This window comes from Gopherus flavomarginatus, chromosome 7 (assembly GCF_025201925.1).
Source record: "Gopherus flavomarginatus isolate rGopFla2 chromosome 7, rGopFla2.mat.asm, whole genome shotgun sequence".
NCBI classification, from domain to species: Eukaryota; Metazoa; Chordata; order Testudines; family Testudinidae; genus Gopherus; species Gopherus flavomarginatus.
The window spans coordinates 74,034,663-74,058,202 of record NC_066623.1 but is presented as its reverse complement, the minus strand read 5'-3'; the positions used below and the strand labels follow the sequence as shown (position 1 = coordinate 74,058,202).

Genomic DNA, 23,540 nt, shown 5'->3' with positions numbered 1-23,540 from the left:
TTATTTCATGATCACTTTCACCCAGGCTGCCTTCCACCTTCAAATTCTCAACCAGTTTCTCTCTATTTGTCAAAACCATATCTAGACATGGTAGATCAATACTGTTTAGACATTTAACTCCTCCTCCCCTGACAGTGAAAAGTAAAAGCAATCTTCTTTCAAGTATTACTCAGTACACACAATATTGGAGGCCAGTTATAAGACCCCTTTATCCATACATATTTGGGAGTAATCAAAATATACAGCCTCCTTAATGTGTGAAGTTATTAAAAAGAATGCTAATAGTATCTAATGTGTGTGATTGGTCCTTAATTGCCAAGTTTGATGCACTAAACCACTCACTACATTTCAGAATACATATACCATCAGTTTACTAATGCCAAATTTCCTTACAGGCATAGGAGGAGTTTAGTCCATTTGCAACTTTTTTTTTTATTCATAATGCTGAAATAGCTGAAGATTTGTATTAGCTGTATTATGAAAGCCAAATCCAACAGATAGTATCTGTACTGTGACATTCTTAGTGACATTTTAAAATATATAAACAGGAGTGATGAGAGATCATTTACTGAGATGCACATAAGCATATGCTTAATACAAATTATTCTTTGAATATGTCCTTCAAAAACTGACAATGTCACAGCTAAAACTCATTTTAAAAAGATTATCCAGGAACAAAAGGTTTCAGTTGTTTCCCTCTGTGATGTTCAATACCAAGCAGGATACAGAGCTGGGCTGTGATATTGCTGAGAACACACTGACAGATGAGATGTTATCTTCCTAGCCCCAGATTGCACATTTTAGAAACTACAGCTAAGCTTGGTTATCTAGAGCAATTCTATAAAGAACTACCATTATTGAAAGCTGAGGGAAGTCAGCTGTATTCTTCACTAATAGATGTGACAACTTTCAAGGGTTCTTGGTTTATAAACTTGGCACTCTGCTTTGTTTTTCTGCTCTTAAACTGCTGCTGATACCACACCTAAGGGCAGCTGCTTTCCTAACTTTTGTACAATTTGTTAATGCACATTTTTCACAACTCTAGAGTTCTGTTTCTACATTTCAGCTGACAATTCAAATGTTTGAAACAGACCAGCTAAAAAACTGCTTATTTCGATGAGTTTTGACTTTAGCTAGATCTTCTGCAACAACTTGTACCATTCGTTCTGTAGTTTCCTTCAAACTGGTTGCAGTCTGTATTGCATGATCCAAAGTAGAGTTTAAAATCTAGTGGGCATAAAACATAGTCAAATTGTTGGATAATTAATATCTACTTTCTCTGATAATACATATGCTTTAAAGATAAACATTCCCAAACACAAAAAACAGAAGGGGAAGGAATGTTCAACCTGAGATCTAAGTAACACTTTCAACAATTCTACTCTATAGTATTTTGAAAAGTGCTGCAGGTAGGGTTTTAGGTTTTTGGTTGTTTTTTTGGCAGGGCAGGTGCTTGTATTTGTCTGTGTGTAGCCTATTCAATAGCCACATATCAAGGTGTGTACCCAAGAAAGCTACGCAGAGTTGGGAAGGAGGATGTGTACTGGAGGGTACCAGGCCTGCTCAATGTCATCCTCTTCCACAACTACAAAGAAACACTCTTTTCGCATAGAGAATTGTGGCCCTCAGCCATTAATCAAAATAAGGGGCAGAAATAGTAGAAAGGGCTAATGAAGCCTGCTGATTCAATGGGTGCACTATACTAAACTGAGGGGGCACCAACCACCCCCAGCACCATCACCTAACCCTGGCCCAGTCTCTAAGGGGGTAGGAAGTAGCTGGAGAGCAAGCTTGCCCCACAGCAACAGCTCCTGACCTGCAGGGCCAGACCTGAGTGGTGCTGTGACCCCATGTGCCACGTTGCAACACCCAGAGCAGAAAGCCAGGCAGAGTCCCACGCAACAGGAATTGCCACTATGGAGTGAGCTTGCTTTATAACCCACCACCATGCCTTCCCTCCGCATCAGACTTGGAGAAGTGTATGTTTGGTTGTTTTTCAATATTTGGTTTCATGATTTCTGTGTCTGCAAATGCACTCATGAATCCACACTAAAGCCACCTGAAGTAATGCACACAATGTAAATTGTAGTAAACATTAAACATTTGAGAATGAATCTATTCCCTGCTGTTGGTTCAAAAAGTATTGTGTGATACACCCGCAAATAAGACACTGAGAGTTTCTAAAATAATACTTTAGGTAGTCCTGCAGTACAAAGGTTAGAAAAGTATCCCCTCAAATAACATTTTTAAAGTCTGAAACATCAATTATATTTTGCCAATTAAATCTTGATGAAATAAATTCCTCAACTGAACCATAATGAAACTGGTTGTCTATGAGTGGGGACCCTTTTCTCCTCTGACGGGGACTGGAAGAAAAGGATTGGAGAGCTGTGGGCTATTTTGGAAGGAATAGGGACCTAGTTAAGCATCTGAGCAATAAGAGAGTTCTTTGAGGAACAGGAAAAAGAAGCAACAACCTGAGGGCTTGTGGGTAACTGGCTCAAGAAGAGAGCCAGATGACAGCCTGACAACGAGAACAGGCTGGAGGCAGCAGCTTGGGACTTGACTGTGAAGGGAGGGTGAAAAGCTGAGTAGGAACACAAGCTGTTGTAACAGGGAGCCAGCAGCACCCTGTAGTTAAGAAGCATGATGCAACTGCATGTACAGACAATGGACAGAACAACAGAGAGGTCTTGAATGATATCAGACAACAACATGACTGACTGAATTCTGGCACCAGGAAAGGGGTGGACTGGAAGAATTAGAACTGAGAAGCCCTTCAGGTTACTCTGATGCTGGAGTCCTATGTTGGACTGCCTCAGGGCCTGAGTTAGCTAATACTTTATATTATTTGTTCAGAGTTTAAGCCATCGCACCCAGAGGATTTCCACACTTCCATAGTGCTAGCCCTAAAATATCCCTTTCCCACTGCATGAGTGTGGCATTTACGAGCCCCTAGGGCTATAGTCTGATGCATGAAGTGCCTAGAGTGTAACTGCTTCTTAGCTTGTGGTATGTAAAGCATAACAGCCCCAGCTTTAGCCCCTTTAGTCTGTGTAAAAGAATCCCTAAAATCCCTGCATCTGCCCAAGGGAGGATTCGATTCCCCCAGTGCAGGCAACAGCTGTAAGACTGCTTTCAAGTCCTGGTGTAAGGGGCATACTGGGGGAGGGAGAGGTGTGTTGAGGGAGAAGCTCTGTATGTAGCACTGTGAAGATTCTGGGCATCACAGGGAGACTGCTGTAGTTTAGACAGGCCTCCAGGGCTGTCTAAATTACACTATAGGCGACAAAGCTGCCCCAGATCAGGAAAGTGTAAAAGTGGCTTAATGCCACCTTCGCCTCCTCTCTACCTAAGCTGCAAGTTCTGTACTGTGTATTTTAGAGGCATAGCACAGAATCTCACTCCAGATCTCTAAGAGTGACTGATGTACCTCAACTCCCTCAATGGCAACCTGCAGCTGTGCCAATGATAATACTTGTGTCTTGGGCTGAAGTTCATTTAGGAATATATTTGTTTTATTGGAGTAAATGGAACCTACTATTACTAAGGAAAAAAAATTAAGAATAAGCCAGTTTCAACATGACACATTAATAAATGACACACCTTCGTATTTAAAAGCCAAGCAGACACCTTTAGCGTCCCACAAAGCACTGAAGGTAAGGCAAGTTGGATTGTAATCATTAGCATCTATGGGTGAGATTTTCAAAAGTGCTACTGAAATAAATAAGTTGGACTTGTTGCTCCTGAGTCACTTAGACATTTTTTAAAATCACACTCTAAACTTCTACCTTTGTGTCAGTATAACTGGTGTGTCTGTTTCTAATATTGATAACTGATTTATTTCCATAATCCTTCCTGCTGGCTAGGTGTTGAGGTGAAAGGATAATTGTATCATCCATACTTGAGTAGCAGGTTTGGGGAGTCTCCAAGTTGTCTCTAGAAAGTAATACATAAAATATTCACAAAAATATTTTATAGTTAAAAAACAAAATGTGTTTAAACAATGTGTGTTCAATGTCTGTAACTTTTTAGCATCCTTGCATCATAATTTCAGTAGAGTTCTTCATTTGTTTAATCATAAAATATAACTGCATAGTTAGTGTTAACACATCTTATAGTCACAGACAAACAAACCTTCAGGGAAGGGGCGGGGAATCTGGCATTACTGAATTATTCTCATTAGAATTTTCAGCACTGCCTGCTCTGGAAGCAGGAGAGAAGCCCAAAAAGCTATTCATTTATTTAATTTCTTTGCCAACCTTCCCTACCTCCGCACACATTGTCAACACTATAATTAAGCACCTGTCCTATTCATATACTCCAGATATAATTTAATATTAGTAACAAGTAAAAATAGGAAAAGACATTTCTGAGATGGATAAATAGTATTGCAATGTCATTATTTCTATACACAATGTCACTGCCAGGCCTATTATCTGGAATGATAATGACACATTTAGTTAATGAAAAGAGACCTCTTGACTGGCTCCTATACTAAAAGAATTAGCTCAATTTCTAGTTCTTCCATGTAATCGAAAAGTTTCAGAAAAAAATCTAATTAAATCTGTTCAAAATCGCATTTACACTATATTTTACTTTCATTCGTGACTACTATTCTTATATATAGTGCATATTGCATGGGTATGGAGTTCTGCCACTTATGACATTAGTGAATTTGGCCCACACTGTATCTTCAGTAGTCACATCTTCTGTGGTACTAATTTATATAAAGCTACTGGTAACACTTACTTGTCAGAAATCCTGTATACAAATTGATCTGGTTGCTTATTTGTACAAACACTATTGGCGACAATTCTTTTCTTCTGTGAAGAAGCTGAAATTTTGGAGGCCATAATTAGAGTAAACAAAATATAACAAATATAGAAAACTATACTTTCTTATATTTAGCACAAATGACAGAGTGGGCTGGTTTTTTAAAAGTGTGTACGCTCAGTTACCATGGTCAACAGCAGTAATGGAACAGACAAATTAGGCATGGAATTACATGCACACAAAGTTAAAAGATCAGAGCCAGTTGTCTGTTTTTAGGTATGTTACCAGAGAGCATCATACAGTCTTGACGCTGTACCTCTTTCACCCCTACGACTAACAGTTAAATACTAATTGTTCATCAACACAAAGTGGATTTTAACAGTTTACTATTTCACAGCCCTGGCTCTTAGGATCCTTGTGTGACCTGAACTTTGCTAACTCTGCAGCTCCAGTCACTGGAATCCCTGCAAAAACATCTCCACTGGAAATGCCCACTCTAGTTCTAATTTTCATTAGAATACCAACAAAAATATCCAAAAGATTTATTTCTTTACTAAATCAATTTAACAATTAAACCCAACATTCTTTAAACATGCACTGTGTTGCCAACTTGCATGATTTTATCATGTCTGCTGTTTGTCTTAAAGCCCCAGTTGCAGTTTTTTGAATACTTGAGAAACTCAGATTTAATTAAAAAAATTACCTTTCTAGTCCTTATAATTGTGGAGAAAATAATGAAATTGTGACCTAAGTGCACCCAAAATGCTTCAAAATGAAAAGACAAAAGAATTAAAAATTTTATCATTTTTTAAAATCTCAAGTTTTTTGTGGGGGGCCTGACTCATAATTTTTAAATATCTGAGGTTGGAAATACTGCATGCAAATGCATCAACATAATCTCTAGGAATAAATCCTGTAATGCATGATTGCTCCAAAAAACTGATAAGAGAAGGATAATAAATTTTGAAAAGGCAAAAGACAAAGGAGGAGGAATGCAGTAAAAAGATTAAATGAAATTGAAGTAAATGGCAGAGAAACAAGGGGTAAAGATTAAATATCTTGATCTGCCTCATCTTTTTTCCTTGCCTCCTCTCCTCCTGAAGCCAACATATTTCATTCATCGCTTCCACCTTTTATTAGGTGTGCTATGTATAAGCTCTGGAAGTCAAGCCACTTTCTTTAATAGCTCCCCTCCCCCATGCTCTATACAGACATTTAAGAGGTCCCCTAAATATCAAACAGGAAAATGGAAAAGAGCACCCATATTTTAGCTATAAATAAATTAATAATGTTCTAAGGTACCCACTAACTGGAAGTCAAGATGGAAAGGGAAAACAGCCCTAGATTGTTCCTGGTGATCACTGTGCCATTCTTTTCCAATGTACTACGCAATTCCAAAGTGCATTTCATTGGTGCTCTATGTACACAATTTGTGAAGCTCTTTGGAACCCTGCCTAACCCTTGATGCATTTCTTAAATTCCTTGAGTACAATGTTTGCTTCTCATATCATCATTTCAGCAGTGTTTCTGAATGCTGGGCTCTCTTCTTTGCCCTTCTCTCTTTAGCCAAATCAATTTCTTGATCAGATTTCAGTTTGTTATTGTACATTTCATTATACTACCTATTAATGTGTCTTTAAAAAGTTTGCACATGATCTATAAAGCATAACTGCTAAGCAAAATCTTTTTAACATAAGACCAATAGTATGGAATCATTTACCAATATTATTCTTGTCAGATTCCCTGCTGCATTTGTTTCTTTGACCACTAGTGCAGGAATTTATATTCCAATCCCTGTATTGTAAGGCTGTTGAGAAAGCATACTGTAATGACAACTTAGCATTATCATAATAAATACATTAATGCAATGTAGCACTTACATAACACTTTACATTTCCAAATAACATGTAGAAACATTAGCTAATTTATCAAAAAGAACAAAGAGTACTTGTGGCACCTTAGAGACTAACAAATTTATTTAAGCATAAGCTTTCATGAGCTAAAACCCACTTCATCGGATGCATGCAGTGGAAAATACAGTGGGAAGATTTATATATACACAGAGAACATGAAAAAGTGCGTGTTGCCATACCAACTATAATCAGTTAAGGTGGGCTATTGTCAGCAGGAGAAAAAACATTTTTGTAGTGATAATCAGGATGGCCCATTTCCAACAACTGACTAGAATGTGTGAGTAACAGTAGGGGGAATAGTTCTACTTTGTGTAATGACCCATCCACTCCCAGTCTTTATTCAAGCCTAATTTAATGGTGTCTAGTTTGCAAATTAATTCTAATTCAGCAGTTTCAAGAAATATAATACTTATTATAGTTGGTATGGCAACACTCACTTTTTCATGGTGTGTGTGTGTGTGTGTGTGTGTGTGTGTGTGTGTGTGTGTGTGTGTGTGTGTGTGTGTGTGTGTGTGTGTGTGTGTGTGTGTGTGTGTGTGTGTGTGTATCTTCCTACTGTATTTTCCACTGCATGCATCCGATGAAGTGGGTTTTAGCCCATGCAAGCTTATGCTTAAATAAATTTGTTAGTCTCTAAGGTGCCACAAATACTCCTCGTTCTTTTTGCTGATACAGACTAACACGGCTACCATTCTGAAACCTAGCTGATTTATATTCACTCTGGCCAGAGTGAATATAAATCAGCTAGGTTTCAGAATGGTAGCCGTGTTAGTCTGTATCAGCAAAAAAAAGTGAGTGTTGCCATACCAACTATAATAAGTATCATCATTTTGATTGTAAAGATGAGGAAACAGGCAGATATTTAAGAGACTTCAAAGGTTGCTGTGGGTGCTCAACATTTCTGAAAACCAGGCTCTCATTGACTTGGTGAAGTTAACACAAGTCAGTGGCAGAGGTGGCATAAGACCTGAGGAATTTCTGTTCATTTCTCTAGACCACACTGTATGGGGGGCCAACAGCAAATGACAGCTAGTATAGTATGACTTTGGCATTTTGAAGTGGCTGATGGAAAACTGGAAATGTCATTGCTCCCACCAACTGAAAAATGGACAGTTCCACTGTGTTTGTGGAAGAACTGAGGTGAGGCTAGAGTTTGGGTTACTGCTCCTTATGTAGTTTTGGAACTAAATATTTAGTTCTTCTTCGAGTGCTGGTCCCTATGTGTATTCCACTCATGGGTCTGTGCCATGTAAAGCTTAGCTTGTGGTTTGTAATCTTTTTGGCAACACACTATACTCACGAGTTGAACTGAGGTTTTTATTTCTACATAAGGTGCAGGACTGAACAAATTCTTTATAATTCCCAAGTTTAAACCACTCTCTGTTTCCCCTATTGCACCTCCAGCTGAGACCTGCAAACAAGTGATATAGGTAAAATATTACACTGCAAACAACATTTCCACACAAACATGTTTTTGGAGCTATGAAACCACTGTACCTTTGCTTTGTTCTTTTAATCCTGCTCTACGTGATTTATAATTTTTAGTCCTGTGTTCCATAAATTCATCACTGTGTGACTCAAGAAAGGAATCACAGAATGAGATGTCTTCTGAGTCACTGCCTAAAAGAAATTGTATCAAAGAGGTCTTACATAAATACTACAGCTCATAATCTGGGTACTGCAGCTTTATATCTAGGTACCCACATGGCTTCCAGCACTCTAGGATACGAGTGCCACACAAACATGAATGAATTTCTCCTCACAACATCCTTGTGATACAGAGAAGTATCATCTCCACTTTACAGATGGGGAACTGAGGCACAGAGAGATGCAGTGACTTGCACAAAGTCATATAGGAGGCCTGTGTTGAAGCTAAGAACTGAACTTGAATCTCCCCAGTGTCAGGCCTGTGCCTTTACACAAGACAAGCTTCCTGTCCTAAGGTAGGTTGTCCCACTGAAGTCAGACTCAGTCATTTTTTTCCTTAAAATTGCTGAAGGTTGGACCTGCGTCCCCAGAACCAGTGGAAACCAAGGGGACCATAAAAGAGAGTGGAGGAGAGAGTGTTTAGTGTGGCACTCATATAACACCTTGTACTAGCTCAGGGGCCGGCAACCTTTCAGAAGTGGTGTGCCGAGTCTTCATTTATTCACTCTAATGTAAGGTTTCGCGTGCCAGTCATACGTTTTAACGTTTTTAGAAGGTCTCTTTCTATAAGTCTATAATATATAACTAAACTGTTATATGTAAAGTAAATAAGGTTTTAAAAATGTTTAAGAAGCTTCATTTAAAATTAAATTAAAATGCAGAGCCCCCTGGACTGGTGGGCAGGACTCAGGCAGTGTGAGTGCCACTGAAAATCAGCTCACGTGCCACCTTTGGCGCACGTGCCATAGGTTGCCTCACCCTGTACTAGCTGATCCATATAATAGCACTGGTAACAGAGTTAAAGTACTAGTTATCAATATGTATCTAAATGGAAAGGCATCACAGAGAAAAGAGGGGCAAAAGGTATCCCAGAATTCAGGTAGGACAACAAGCCCACATGTTCTGATTTGAAATCCAACCCAGAAACAGCTCATGCCTTCCAATTCACACATGGAGTACACCCACCTTCACAGTACCATCCTCAACCCAGGGCAGTGGAATGGGAGGGTGTGGAGTCAGGGTTGGCTGGAAGAAAGACTGCCTATTGTCCTTCCTCTGCGCTCTGCCCCCAGAGAAGTTAACTGAACTTCTGAGGGCCCTGGGAGCTGCCCTGCCCAATGGGGCAGGGGACATCCTTGTCAGTGAGATTCCAATGGAACACTGCTGTTAAGGAGTTGGGGAGGCCGCCAGGGTTGTATCGAGGATCCATGAGGTTTAAGATGGCATTTCCACCCTCCTTCCCATCAGCAGAATGATGGGGAAGAATCTCGACAAGGGATGCCAGGTAGAGATTTTCTCATAAAAATCCCCACTCTTTTTCATGGGGGAGGAAATAATCTGGCCCAGAAATCTTAAAACACATTAGGGGCCAAGTTTTCAAACTATCCTCAGAGAGATGCTGAAATTGGGATGCACTAGTTAGCATATACAAAAACCTGCACATGCATGAGCTAAATGGAATTTTGTACACACCAGTGCCCTTCTACACATGGAAGTGTCATGGGCGCTTTTTTGAAAGACTGTTTGAAAATGGGGTCCTAGTAGCCTAACCAGTAAAGTTTGGTAAAAGTCCATTAAGATCTTCATACTCTGCAGGTCTTGTGAGATGACATCAAATTACTATAAGGACTCAGTAGTAGTTAAATATACAGTTCTGGCCACTGTATGCAATCTCTACTTACAAAGGTTAGTACCTGACAAATCTAGCTCCACTGCTTTTTCCTGAATGAAGACTGAATACCTTCCACATTTTGACCTTTCACTATCAGTTTTTCTGTCCTCTGTCTTTTTATTTCTACATGTTAAAAACAAAAATAGTACAAGATCTGAATTAAAAGTTAACAACTGGATGAAAAGTTTTTGAGCCTGAATACCTATGCAATTAATATTGCCAATTTATTAATTCAGGAAAAACAAATTTATTCATAATATGAAATACACCTCTACCTCGATATAACACTGTCTTCGGGAGCCAAAAAATCTTACCGTGTTATAGGTGAAACCACATTATATCGACCTTGCTTTGATCCACAGGAGTGCACCGGAGGGCCCCACCCCGAGCACTGCTTTACTGCATTATATCGGGTCACGTTATATTGAGGTAGAGGTGTATATCCATACTAAATGGTCTAATCTTGGGAAAAATTCGCATTACACCTTGTATTACAGTATAGATCATGGCACTGAAACCCAGATTCAGCAGAGCAGTTAAACACGTGTTTAAAGTTAAGCATGTGAGCAACCCCACCTCTATTCAGCAAAGCACTTAAGAAATCTTAGGTGCATGCGTTTATCTACATGTGCACACATGAACACAGACAGGCAGAAGGGTTTGAAGGAGAGAGTTACTCTAATAACACCCTCTGGACTTCTTCTGAAGTTTATTAATGTTTTGTTTTGTTTTGGAGCTAAGGGTGATAGTCAGCACATGCTCACCTATTGACAGAACAGGAACAATGTTCTTTGTTTGCATTTTTTGACCAGTGTATTTTCCATTTGGGATACAGAGCAGCATCATGTGCATTTGAACACTTTTCTACCCTTCCACAAAAACAATGATCTGAGGGATGTGCTAAATTGCCTAAAATGATTGGGGAGGGGGGAAGGAGAAAGAATTGGATAGTGGGTGAGTTTTACCAGAGTTATGAAATTATACAAATTATTGAAATGATACAAATGATGAAATAAAAGCATTTTCCTCTTTCTCCTACCTTGCTCTTGCCACACATTTAGATTAATAATTTTGTGTTCCAAATTGCACATATTGTAAGGCTTGGTTTTGGGTGGAGACTTCATTTGCCAAAAGTTTAAACTCCTGAATAAACAAGACAGCATACAGAAGTACTAATGTGATAAAAGTAAGAAAACAACCAAACTTAATTCTGAAGGTCTACACAGATGTATCTTTATTTACTTGTGTTTGTCACTGTTCAGGCAAGTCCCTTTTTTAATCTGCATGTTGGATTTTGTCTCCAATATTTGTAATATAATTGTAGAACTAATTTATTACTTAACTTTTAGTTACCATGAGTGAAATTCACTTCCATGCAGAAGGCCAACACAAGACCTAAGCTCTACTTAAGCCCTCAAAATAATGTGTAAGTGGAACTTAAGTGATGTAGTAGGTCTTGTGGTGGTCCTCTGGATAGGGTTGAATTTCACTGAGTGAAATGCTGTCATTGAAGTGACAGGGAGTTTTGCTATTTTTTAGTAGGGTCAGGATTTGATCCTGTGTGATTTATTGCCTGTGTAAAATGTAAAGACACAATAATTGTTTCCAACCAGATCCTCCCGTGTTCAAAGACAACTAGCTTTACTATGAGTTGAGCCTACCACAATTCATTACATTTCAGACAGAGTCCAACAGCAAAACTTGTATCCATGAATGCATACACTCATTTTGGCTGTTTACAAATATTTTAATCAGCCAAAATACATAAAGCACTTACCCTTTTGGGTTTTCTTGATCAGTGTTACGTTTCTGACTTAATATAAGCTGCCTATGGGATTCAAGGCCTCCAGGCCCATTGTCTGCCTCACGTGGAAGGAAACACTGCTGTACCACAAACCAGAACATAAGATTTTTATACATTTATTCACATTATTGTGTATTTCTCAAGAAATACAGTGTGAGTAACACATATATTTGGATATAATTTTTCTATGGCTTTAGCAATGCTTTTTCTTGCTTTATGATCCACTCACAATTCTAGGCTACATAAAATGGACTGCACAGAGTCTGCACATTAATCCCATTCTATAGATAAGAAAAGTGAGACACAAAGGTGAAATGACTTTGTTAGTGTCGGTTTCAGTGGATCTGGCATGGATTCATGTTTTTTTCCTCGCAGCCCTAAACAAACACAAATGATACTATTTAAAATCCAATAGTTGCCTATGCAACTCCTTCCAGCACAGTTCCCCTCAGAATCAAAGCACATTATGAATGGTTCACAAGTTCTGACAGCAACATTCCTAAACCTGAATCATCTTCCTTGGCATTTGTACAGCAATGTTCTGATATACTGTAGTATCTCAACAATGACAACAGTTGAGTTGGTTTGTTGTGCAAACTTAACATTGGGACAGTAGAATATAATCTAATATAAATTATCCCACTGGATAAAATAAACAAGTTCATCCACAAAATTTAATTACGCACAAAAATAGACCTTGTACCATTACATCTGAAGAGTCCTTATTTGCTAGCAGTCCTGCTTTTTCCAGGGGCTCCATTCCTTTTACATAGGCACATGTATCTCTTTTTTGTAATCCCAATTGGCTAAGGAAAAAGCAATTTTTATTTTAAAATACTGTTTTTTTCAAACATATTAAAAACACTGTTTTTTAGCAAGACTATCATCATATGATTCTCCACCAGGGCAGGATTCAACAAAGATATAACACACAGAAATACTAATACTCTGCTGAGTCACTAAAGAATGGAAAAGGTAATGATTTTGGATACTGACATACCTTCAACCTGTATAAAAAAAATTACTGAAGGGAATAATTGTGCACTGGCAACATTGTTGGATCAGGTCCCCCAATATGTCTTTTCCATCTTGAATATCTATGGTGACAATTGAGGCCATGCAGTGGCATGATCTAACACTCAGTTAAATTAATGAGATTCTTTTGACTTCAGTGAACATTTGATCAGATACATTCAATAAATGTCTTCATATTAGTATGTAATTATAAATCCATTTTAGTAAATGACTTCAATACCTATCACAAAGTTCAATACTTACATTTCAGGAAAAGGATCACAATTGTCATTCTGTAAAGAAAGCTGACTGGTTTTCTTTGGGATCACATCAATTGCATGACTTCTATTCTCTCCCTTGTTCCTTTCATTATTATGAAAATTAACTTCAGTAGCAGACCTTTCTGGAGGATCACTAATGCTTGAAACCACAGGGCTCTGTACAAAGTAACCATATTATAGATAGCATAAAGACACTTACAGTAGATTGTCATTTACTGTATTCCCTAAAATCTTGCATCCTGCAACCCAAGATTTCCTGAATATCTATGCAATTCAGGATTCAAAGGAGGATTCATCAGAATTCATATGGTATTTCAAACAATTAGTACAGTTAGAAAGCATTTAGCTTGGTCACATGTAGAACAGTGGGAAACCACCAATTTCCACTTTGCAAGCTATGATCCAGAACTAAACATTACCATTTTCACCAGCTTTCTATGACACAAAAGAATTTGATCCTTTGAGCCAAACTGTGATTTTTATGAATCTCACTGAAGCAGAAAGTTACCATTTTCATAGCTTTTCTATATTAAATGGCAGTGATTCACTTGCAAAAACTGCTTTTCAATTTTTGTAAAGATTAGAATATTTTGCTTTTCTGAAAACAATTTTTTTTTCTCCACTGAGACTGGGAATCTTTTCCCCCAACACAACTGTAGTCACATATTTAGGTTTTGATCAACATGGCTAATGAGATATCTTAAAGTTTAAATTCAGGAATAAAATACATTACTTTTTTTAATTAACATTCTCTATTGTAGCAAGATATTCACTCTTAGAAACATAAGGGCAAATTCTCTTCTTGGGTATACTTGTGCAACCTTATTGAAATTAATGGGGTTTGCATCAGTGTAACTGAAAGAAGAGTTTGGTCTGTAGATTATAGAACTTGATGAGTTACCTCACGAAGACAAGAACAGGATGAACACACAGATTCACACTGAGTGAGCGAAGGAGACTTAGGAGATGTTGTGAATGAAGATGGACATGGACTACATATATTGTCGTCAATTTTCTCTTTGACATCTTCAAGCAGCATACCAAGCCTAAATATTTCCCCCTCCACCTTTCTAAACCCAAATACAAAACACAGAGTTATATAATCAGCCTTTCAATAAACTTCTGGCTTTTTGTATATCACTGCAGTATCAAAGTTGCAACACTGTCCAAAAATAAAACAATACCATTACAAAATGAAATAGATTAAATTAAACCACAGTTAACTGCTTGAATCTATAAAAAGGGAAATAAGGACAACACAGGGAATTACAAACCAGTCAGCTTAACTTTAGTACCTGGAAATATAATAGAGCAAATAATTAAGCAATTTGCCAACACCAAGAAGATAATAAGGTGATAACTAACAGTCAGCATGGATTTGTCAAGAACAAATTGTGTCAAACCAACTGAATAGCTTTCTTTGACAGGGTAACAGGTCTTGTGGATATGAGGGAAGCGGTAGATGTGGTATATCTTGACTTTAGTAAGGCTCTTGATACCATCTCGCATGACCTTCTCATAAACCAGTGGTTCCCAAATTATGCAGCACACCCCTCGGGGGGGTAAAGAGAAATGTTTGGGGGGGTGCACTCCTCAAGTGAAGCAGGGAGGGAGCGCATCCCAGGCCCGCTCCTCCCCCAGCTCTGCTCCTGGCCCTGGCCCCAGCCTCGGCCTCATTGCCCCTGCCCATGTCTGTCCATCCCCTGCCAGGAGCCATGGTCCCGCTCCCGGCCTGGTTCCCAGGGTGTGTGTGTGTGTGTGTGTGCGGACAGGAGTATAGGGGGCATGACCCTGAAAAGGTTGGAAACAACAAACAGTCATAAACAAACAAGGGAAATACAACATAGATGGAGCTACTATAAATTGGGTGCATAACTGGTTCGAAAATCATTACCAGAGTGTAGTTATCAGTGGTTCACAGTAAAGCTGAAAAGGCATATTGAGTAGGGTCCCACAAGGATCAATTCTGGGTCTGATTCTGTTCAATATTTCATCAGTGATTTAGATAATGGCATAGAGAGTACACTTATAAAGTTTGCGGAGGATACCAGGCTGGGTGTGGTTGTAAGTACTTTAGAGGATAGAATTAAAATTCTAAATGATTTGGACAAACTGGAGAAGTGATCTGAAGTAAATAGGATGAAATTCAATAAGGACAAATGCATAGTACTCCACTCAGGAAGGAAAAATCAGTTGCATATATACAAACTGGGAAATGACTGCCCAAGAAGGAGTACTGCGGAAAGGGATCTGGGGGTCATAGTGGATCACAAGCTAAATATGAGTCAACAGATTAACACTGTTGCCAAGTAAAGCAAACATCATTCAGGGATGTATTAGAAGGAATGTTATAAGCAAGACACAAGAAGTAAATCTTATGCTCTACTCCACGCTGATTAGGCCTCAACTGGACTATTGTGTCCAGTTCTGGGCGCCACATTTCAGGAAAGATGTGGACAAACTGAAGAAAGTGCAGAGAAGAGCAACAAAAATTATTAAAGGTCTAGAAAACATGACCTATGAGGGAAGATTGAAAAAATTGGGTGTATTTAGTCTGGAAAAGAGAAGACCAAGAGGGGACATGATAACAGTTTTCAAGTACATAAAAGGTTGTTACAAGGAGGAAGGAGAAAAAATTATTCTCCTTAACTGCTGAGGACAAGAAGCAATGGGCTTAAATTGAAGAAAGAGCAGTTTAGATTGGACATTAGGAAAAACTTCCTAACTGTCAGAAACTGAGAATCAATAAGAAGAGTCAGAGAGGCAAAGGCCAAAAAAAAAAAAAAAAGGCAAGAGAGCCATGCAGTCACCTGCGAGCACAGTGTGACCCTGCGAAAAAAACTGGAGAGCACTTTTGGGTCTGTTGTCTGAAAAGGCTTTGCTGTAAGCTACGAAACTGCTTCTTTTGTTCTGAGCTCCTCCTGTGTTTGGAGAAGCAGGAATTTGCACGTTCATTGTAACTAAACAAGAGTGCACCAAAGTGAATACCAAACTCCATCAATTTAAACATCCAACTGGAACATCCCCAAGGCCCCAAAAGTAGACTAGCCCCTCAGGTAAAAAATGTGCAACAATATTACTTCTGTACCTCGCAGGGATACTGTGAGGATAAAGTAATTAATGACTGCCAGGTGCTCATCTACTATGGGGGCAAAGACATACAGACATACCATTTAGCAGGCATTTCTTACCTGTCAGGATCAAACTCGCCAACACTTATGGATTTGTGATTGTAGTTCTGTAGCTGTAAACCACGATGCTCCTCCTTAGTGGCTAAATATTTCCGTTCCAATGTGTCAAGGTATCCTTTTAGTTCCTTTAATACCTTCACCAATAAAAGAGATTTAAATAATGAATGACTTTACTATTTAATTGGACAGAACAATTAACAAGACTCTGTGGTCCACAGCAGATGTAAAAATAGAGGGTTAAATTGTGGGGTCTTGATTCAGGCCCTGCTCAAACAAAACTCATAATAACTTCAATGGCAATTTCCCTGAGTAAGGGCTGCCTTCATAAATAGTTTGGTTTAAGATTTTCAAAGGAGTTTAGAGAATTCAGACACATATTGTCAATCTCAAAACTTCACCTTGGCCTTTTTCAAGCCTATAACTTAATTCTGGAATAGAGGAAAGGGTTAAATTTGTTATTAAATATATCTTTCTGAACAACACTTAAAATTTCAGCACAATAAATACAGGTTCAATGCCATTTAAAGCACATTTCAATTCTCTGCAATACATGTGAAAAAAATAATTTACCAGACAGCGATCCTGCAAAGGGACGGCCTCCTGTATTACACATTTAGAAAATTCTTCCACCTTCAATAGAAAATTGGTAGATTGTATTTGGGATTTTAGATTTCTTTAAAAAAAACCAAGAGCATCAATATTAAGTAAGTATTGAAACAAATCTCTTTCATATTACTTTAGCTTTCAGTTGCTCTGCCTGCTCCTTTAGCATTTGAGACATCTTTTCTCCTTTTGTTGTATTTTGCATCAAGTTAGGATTTAAACAGTGTACTTCTCCTGCTGAACTGGCTGATGGTAATGATGAAATAATTTTCCCAGATTGTAATCCTATATAACATAATGAAAATAAAGAGTAAAGTACCAACTGGATATCTGTATCCAGCTTTCCAGATTATTATTCCATTAATCCAAAGGACTGGACTAGATGACCTCTCGAGGTCCCTTCCAGTCCTATGATTCTATGATTATGGAACAGAATAACAAAGTGCACAATTATGTAAAATAAGGAACCTCTGTTATTTGTATAACCACTGTAATTTCAACTACCTGAAAAAGATGCTTGGGACAAACTAAGCAGAGGCTGGATAGGAACAGTAAGGGGATGAAATACAGACTCTTCAGAAGCTGCACCCATACATCTTGAGTGAATGGAAAGGTTTGGATTAGGAGAAGCTGAATGAGTATATATCTGTTAAAAATATACAGAACAATATTTTAAAATAAAAGAACAGCTTTATATATAAAAATATTCACTTGGAATGCTAAAAGGAAACTATTTTAATACCGTATATCCTTACAGAAGCTGGATAGAAGGAGTTATTTAAATTACACATAAAAAATATGAAATAACTTATTTTTCACTTTTTATTAACATATTGAAAAGTGACAGAATATCCATGTTTATTTCCCATAAACACACCATGTTATGAACATGTATGTTTCTAGTTGGCCTATTTTCATTGTATGTGTTTTAGACATCCAAAAGTCTCAAGTTACTTAGCCAAATCTATGTTTAGAGAAGTGCTATAAATAGGAACAACAATATAAATGGTTGTTTAGTAGAATATATGCTTCATATCAGACCCTTAGAGAGAAAATATATTGTACTAAGAAAAAGCTCTCCTAAACAATTTATCAGATTTTATAATATTCTGGTAGATTTACCTTAGGATCAAACCTCAAATGATCAATACGATTCTGAGCCTCAGCATGTTTTGTCAGCAACTTGCATTAATCCAGAAATAAGAAAAAAAGTATTAATGTGTTGTAATAAATCTTCCTTATATACTAAGGCACTGATCCTACAAAGATTTAAGCATGTGCTTAGCTTTACACATGTGAGTAGTCTCAATGACTGAGTCTAAATATGAAAAAGTGACTGTTAAGTGATCTATTTACAACCAGAATAAAGGAAATCCTACAATATTGGAACAAATCATTTAAAGGAAATCAGTCAGGTAGCATGGGTGATCCTCAAAGACATTTATAAATCTTAAAGATCCATTGGCAAACTCACCACTGACATAAATGGGATCTGGGTAAAACACAATATGAAAACAAACCTTTAATTATTTCTTTAAGACATTAAACATTTCTATTAAAATAATTTTGGCAGAATGTAAACATTTTCCTAGAGTAATAGACACAACATTTTGCAAGTATGTGAGAATTAAAAAATGAAATTGACTATAACCAATTCCATAATATTTCGAAGGGAAACTTTTAAATTATTAATAATTAAGGTATCGCCCTATAACATCATAAAATGTGTCTGTTTATGGAAGTTATGGACTGAAAGCCCAATCCTACAATCCTTTACTCATATAAGTAATTCTTAATTAAATTAATAGAACCACTGACGTCAGCGGAACCATTTGTATATAGGACTACTCATGTTAGGCTCTGATGGACTGTCTCTTTCACTTCCATTTACATTAATATTTTATTAAATCGAGGACTGATATCTGAAAAGATCTCATTTACCTCTATCTGTTGTAAAAGATCAGGAATTCTTATTTCTTCTTCTTGATTCTTTACTTCAACAGAATCAAAATAATTAATAGTTTCTAAAACATCATTCACAATTGCTGATTTACCAACCAAATTAGGCGAGAATTTGGTTCTTTTCATTATGGGAGCTGATTTATCACTGTTATTTCTTTTTGGTATTTTGACTTTTGGAGGAACTTTAGAGAAGTCAGGAAGACAATAATTAACTTGGCCTTGACCATATTTGAGTTCATGAGATGAACCTGTTCTTTCAAACAAACCTTTTTGGTGACTGTGATTATTTCTTATGTTTTGAAAATTATTTGTATCTTCTTTTTCAGCTATCAACTGTGAATTTTCTTGTATGCAGTTTTTCTCATCACCATAAGAAGTAGTTCTGTCATCTATAACAAATTTATTTTCATCTATCAAATGTTTATCTTCGTAATCATCTTCAGATTTTTCTTCTTGTCTGTTTAAATGATAGTCTTCAAAATGCTTTGCCCATTGTTCTGTTAGTAAAGTGGGCTTGGTGCATTCTGAAATCCTAGTTTTAGCGAGGACAGTTTCATCAACACTTTCAGTAAAGGATGTTTCTGGAATAGTTTCACAATCAATTAATTGGCCTGTGTTTGATAACTCTTCTTTGGAGAAATGACGCAAAAGAACATCAGAAATGTTTGAGTTGGTGAAATGTTCCTTCCTATCTAGGCTGCTAAAAGCTCCAACTGATAATTCTGTCTCCAAAGGCATGCCACTCACAGGAGCTTCTATTGCCATTTCAGTCATTATATTTGTTCTTGTGGCGGGCATACGGTGGCTGAAGACCTTTTCTTGAGATAGCTGTTGTGTTTCATAATTTATTTCTTCTTTTAAACTTCTGTTAATTTCAGAACAGGTCAAATTTAAGAAATTATTAGAAATGTTTTCTACAGAAACACAGGCTTTCAAATTATTTGATTCATTATTGTGGTGATAAGTTCTTTCTAAGTCTCCATCATAAGGTAAGTCTTCTTGCTCCTCATCAGTTGCGTCCTCAGGATAGTCAAAGTTATCTAATAATATGTTATTCCCTTGTTTTTTCAGATGGTCAGGTTGTCTGCTTTTACTTGTACTAATCTGTATGTCTTGATTATACTCCATTTACATTTCATTGGTCCTCAGCTTTCATGTAGAGCTTTTACTATTGTACATATCAAGTTCTGTAATACATGAGAAAACTAGCTCACATTTAAATATATCTTACAATATATTAAGTAAAAGCATAAGCATATATCTTAGATCTGATCCTGCAGTCCTTCTCCACACAAACTTCCATAGTCTTCTTCGGTGGGAGACGTACACAAAGGGCCTGATTTTCCTCTCGGTTACACTAGTATAAATCAGGATCAACTTTATTCAAGTCAACAGAGTTACACAAATATCAAATTACTGGGGAAAGGATGTTGCCCACAGTCTATAGTACCAGGTTATTTGTCTTTACTAGTTTGTAAACTGCAGTGTTTACAAACTAAATAAAAATGAATGAAGTTAGTAATGGAGCCAAGAACAGTAAAAACACCTATTTTATGCATAACGAGGGCCAAGATCAGCATAACGTGACGCTGGATTTTTCTACACAGGGTTAGATTCTGTCCTCACCACAGCAGTAAAGACATCTTAACCAGCCACCTACTCATATAGCAGCGTTGAGAGAAGAAACAGCAATCTTCAGATACTGGAATTACACCTTGCTGGCCAGTGCAGCCAGAACAACTCGGAGCAATCTGAGTGCAGTGCGGTTTGCTATTGGTCACCTTAAGAAAAATAGCTTTTCTAATGAGCTGGAATTCAAAAATTCCTTTAATTGGACACTGAACACATGATATGAGAACTTACATGGTTGCTTTCACTTTTATAGGTATTATTTTATCAGTATTATTTGAGTGTGTTGTGCTAAGAGGTACAGAGATATTGAGTAATACAGAATTCAGGTGCTGGAAAGGGAGAGGAAGTTAGGAGCCATCCCCCACCTTTATAGCCTCACATAAGTGTTCTAAATGTGTGAGGCTTATAATTCTCAATCATTTATTTTGAAAGGATTCTGGGCACATGCCAACTCCTCTACTGAGTTCTCAAATCATAAGATGACTCTTTCTCTCCCCTCTCTCAGTGGGACCGGGACTCATCCAGTGATCCTTCCCTCTTCCTCTAGCGGCTTGGCCCCTCCAATTCTGAGGCCAAGCCTGACTATAGGTAGGACTTTTAAAGGTACTCAGTGTTGGCGTACTTTTACTTCAATGGTAAAATTTCCAAGACCTTTGTCTATTAACTCTTTTGGCCAAGGACCATCTTTTCATTATATGTGCATATGGAACTCAGCACAATGGGGACCTAATCTTAATAAGAGACCCTAACCATTACTGCTATTGTGATACTCTACTAGGAAAGCACTCTTCCACATGCCTCTACAAATAGCAGAATAATCTTGTACACCAAAATAATACGACCCAAAATGTATGTCTTCTGCTCCCTTCACACAAGAGACTGTTACTGCTGCTTTAAGGAAGGTTTCCAGAGATATTTTGAACCTTTAGGAGCACACATATCATCTATCTGCTAGACACAAAAGACAAATATGGGGAATTAAACAGATAACTTTTCTTTAGACAAAATGAAATTTACTGTGCAATACAATTTCATTTCTCATCCTTCACTTCACAGAGCATAATGCATTTCTCACACAACTGTACTCACGGAGGATCCCAACAAAGCCTCTTTCTTTTAATTCATTCCTGTTCTCTTGTACTTTGTCACATAAAGTACTGTAGATTCTTTCAGTACACTACCCAGCAATCTTCTTAGCCTCACAAAGTGAGGAATGATATTGTAGAGCTAATTCTCCGACCATATATGAAAGCAACATAAACTTCAGCAGAAATAAAAGCAAACTTACTTCAGTCATTAAAAATGTTGACTTGAACTGAATTGCTGCAATAAGTGGACAAAATCTGAAAAAGCTACAGTATAAGTACTTCCTAATACCAATTGTAGGTGAATGGTTACATTTTCTAGACCACTGCTAGAGTTATAGTAGATGCTCTGGAAATTTATACCTAGGTAGGTATTAAATTGTACAGTTCTAAACACTTTAGTCTACACATGATACAGGTACTCTGTTTCATAGTGTGTGCATTTGGTTACATCAGTTGTAACCCTATCTCTAACACAGCCAGGTGAGTACAAGCGCAGCTTCTCAATAAGTGCAACCATATACCTTGCTATTTAATATTACTGTTCCATTCAGTTATGGTTCATTGGTTTCAAAAAGAACCCGCAACACAGCAAACAAACATTTTCTAGTTCTTGGTGGGGTCAGCAAATTAGATATATTGGTTATTCAATGCCATAAATGCATTATTTCTTTTTTGTTTTGTAGATTTCATTTATTTTATATATTAAAATATATAAAGTGTTTCTATTTTTTTTTAATTTATATTATCATCTCATTCTTACAGTGACCCAAGACCAGGAACAAATGTTTGTGGGGGTGCCTAGATTAGCATTTATAATAATTTTAATTAAGAAACAAAAAACAAATTTGGGTAACAGCAGGACCAAAAACTCTAGCCCGGCAAGGCTCTGGAGGTTTGGAGTCAGCAGAAGGAGGAAAGATTATAAATGTCATAGGACTAGTCTACAGTGGGAATTAACATCAGCATAGCCAATCTCTCAGGGGTGTGAAAAATCTGCACCTATGAGATGTAGCTATGCCAATCTAACTCCTGGTGTAGAAAGCCCTAGGTTGATAGACGAATTCTTCCTTCAACCTAGCTATCTGTTCTCAGCCCTACTCTATACTACAATTTTATGTCGGAATAACTATGTCGCTCAGGGCCTGTGTGAAAAATCCACACCTATGAGCGACACAATTATACCAACCTAACTCCCAGTGTAGACAGTGCTGTGTCAACAGGAGGGCTTCTCTCCTTGATATAGCTATCGTGTCTCAGGATGGTGGCATACCTTTGCCAAAAGAAGACGCTCTCCCCATCTGCACAGGTAGCATCTTCAATGATGCAGCTTTGTCCCTACAGTAGACAACTCAGAGAGGTGAATTAACTGCAGCAACAGAACACCTCCTATTGGCATAGGAAGCAGCTACACTGAAGGCTATAGCAGTGCAGCAAATCCTCCTCCCCAGACGGAGAGACATGGGGCCTAAATGACCCCACAGCAAGCTCCTACCCCCACCTATGGCTACAGCGTGGATCGGGACCACTCCTCCCAAATCCACTCAGGAACGGGGTCTTCCACTCAGCCCTTCCTCCCCCACTGAGGGAGGCTCCCCACTCCAACCCCTCCCACTTGCCTCTTAGCCCACACGAGATGTCTTCCCCTCCCCACCGCACACGGACCCTGATCCCCACGTGACCTCCCGTCCCAGAACAGGCTCACACTGCCCACTCAAACCCCAGCCTTTCGTTGGCCAGCGTGAATGATGCAGCGCTGCCGCTGGGCGAGAGCGAACTGTCAGGGAACCCTTACGCACGCGCAGAATGTCCCAGTGGCGGAAGTGGGGAGAGCCGTTGGGTTTCCCTGTCACAGGGGGAGGGAGACGATACTGGTGTAAGAGCTGCGACGAGCCGGGCGCCGGCTATTGGCGGGTTCGAAGTGCGGGGTGCGCGGAGGGCGGGGCAGCACCGGGCTCTC

The 23,540-nt window shown here is 38.2% G+C and overlaps 1 protein-coding gene across 5 annotated transcripts; it reads right to left on the bottom strand.

Moving 5' to 3' along the window:
* Positions 1 to 527: 527 nt before the first annotated feature.
* AKNAD1 (AKNA domain containing 1) lies at positions 528 to 23,180 on the bottom strand. Of its 5 annotated transcripts, XM_050961382.1 has the most exons (20): positions 22,854 to 23,180; positions 18,843 to 21,722; positions 18,024 to 18,083; positions 17,406 to 17,547; positions 17,035 to 17,186; positions 16,869 to 16,928; positions 16,299 to 16,432; positions 14,009 to 14,177; positions 13,091 to 13,263; positions 12,516 to 12,618; positions 11,786 to 11,892; positions 11,048 to 11,151; positions 10,773 to 10,917; positions 10,019 to 10,131; positions 8,187 to 8,309; positions 7,990 to 8,100; positions 6,497 to 6,583; positions 4,753 to 4,837; positions 3,792 to 3,939; positions 528 to 1,227 (listed from the first exon to the last, which is right to left on the bottom strand). In XM_050961382.1, exons 2-20 carry the CDS (start codon positions 19,989 to 19,991, stop codon positions 1,075 to 1,077), a joined length of 3,318 nt encoding a protein of 1,105 aa, XP_050817339.1. In that variant the 5' UTR covers positions 19,992 to 21,722; positions 22,854 to 23,180; the 3' UTR covers positions 528 to 1,074. The 5 variants fall into 5 exon arrangements, with proteins under 5 accessions (XP_050817339.1, XP_050817340.1, XP_050817341.1 ...); XM_050961383.1 differs by lacking the exons at positions 7,990 to 8,100; positions 22,854 to 23,180 and having other exon boundaries at positions 18,843 to 22,366; XM_050961384.1 differs by lacking the exons at positions 7,990 to 8,100; positions 8,187 to 8,309; positions 22,854 to 23,180 and having other exon boundaries at positions 10,031 to 10,131; positions 18,843 to 22,366.
* Positions 23,181 to 23,540: the final 360 nt, after the last annotated feature.

Bases quoted from the DNA above. Each gene is read 5' to 3' on its own strand.
- AKNAD1 (XM_050961382.1), bottom strand. From the start codon at position 19,991: ATGGAGTATAATCAAGACATACAGATTAGTACAAGTAAAAGCAGACAA. The intron at 10,918-11,047 runs GTAGGAGAAAGA...CAATCATTTTAG, and splicing joins AAATGTGTGGCAAGAGCAAG to GCAATTTAGCACATCCCTCA. The intron at 8,310-10,018 runs GTAAGTAGAGAT...AATTTCTTTTAG, and splicing joins TTTGTCAGGTACTAACCTTT to GCAGTGACTCAGAAGACATC.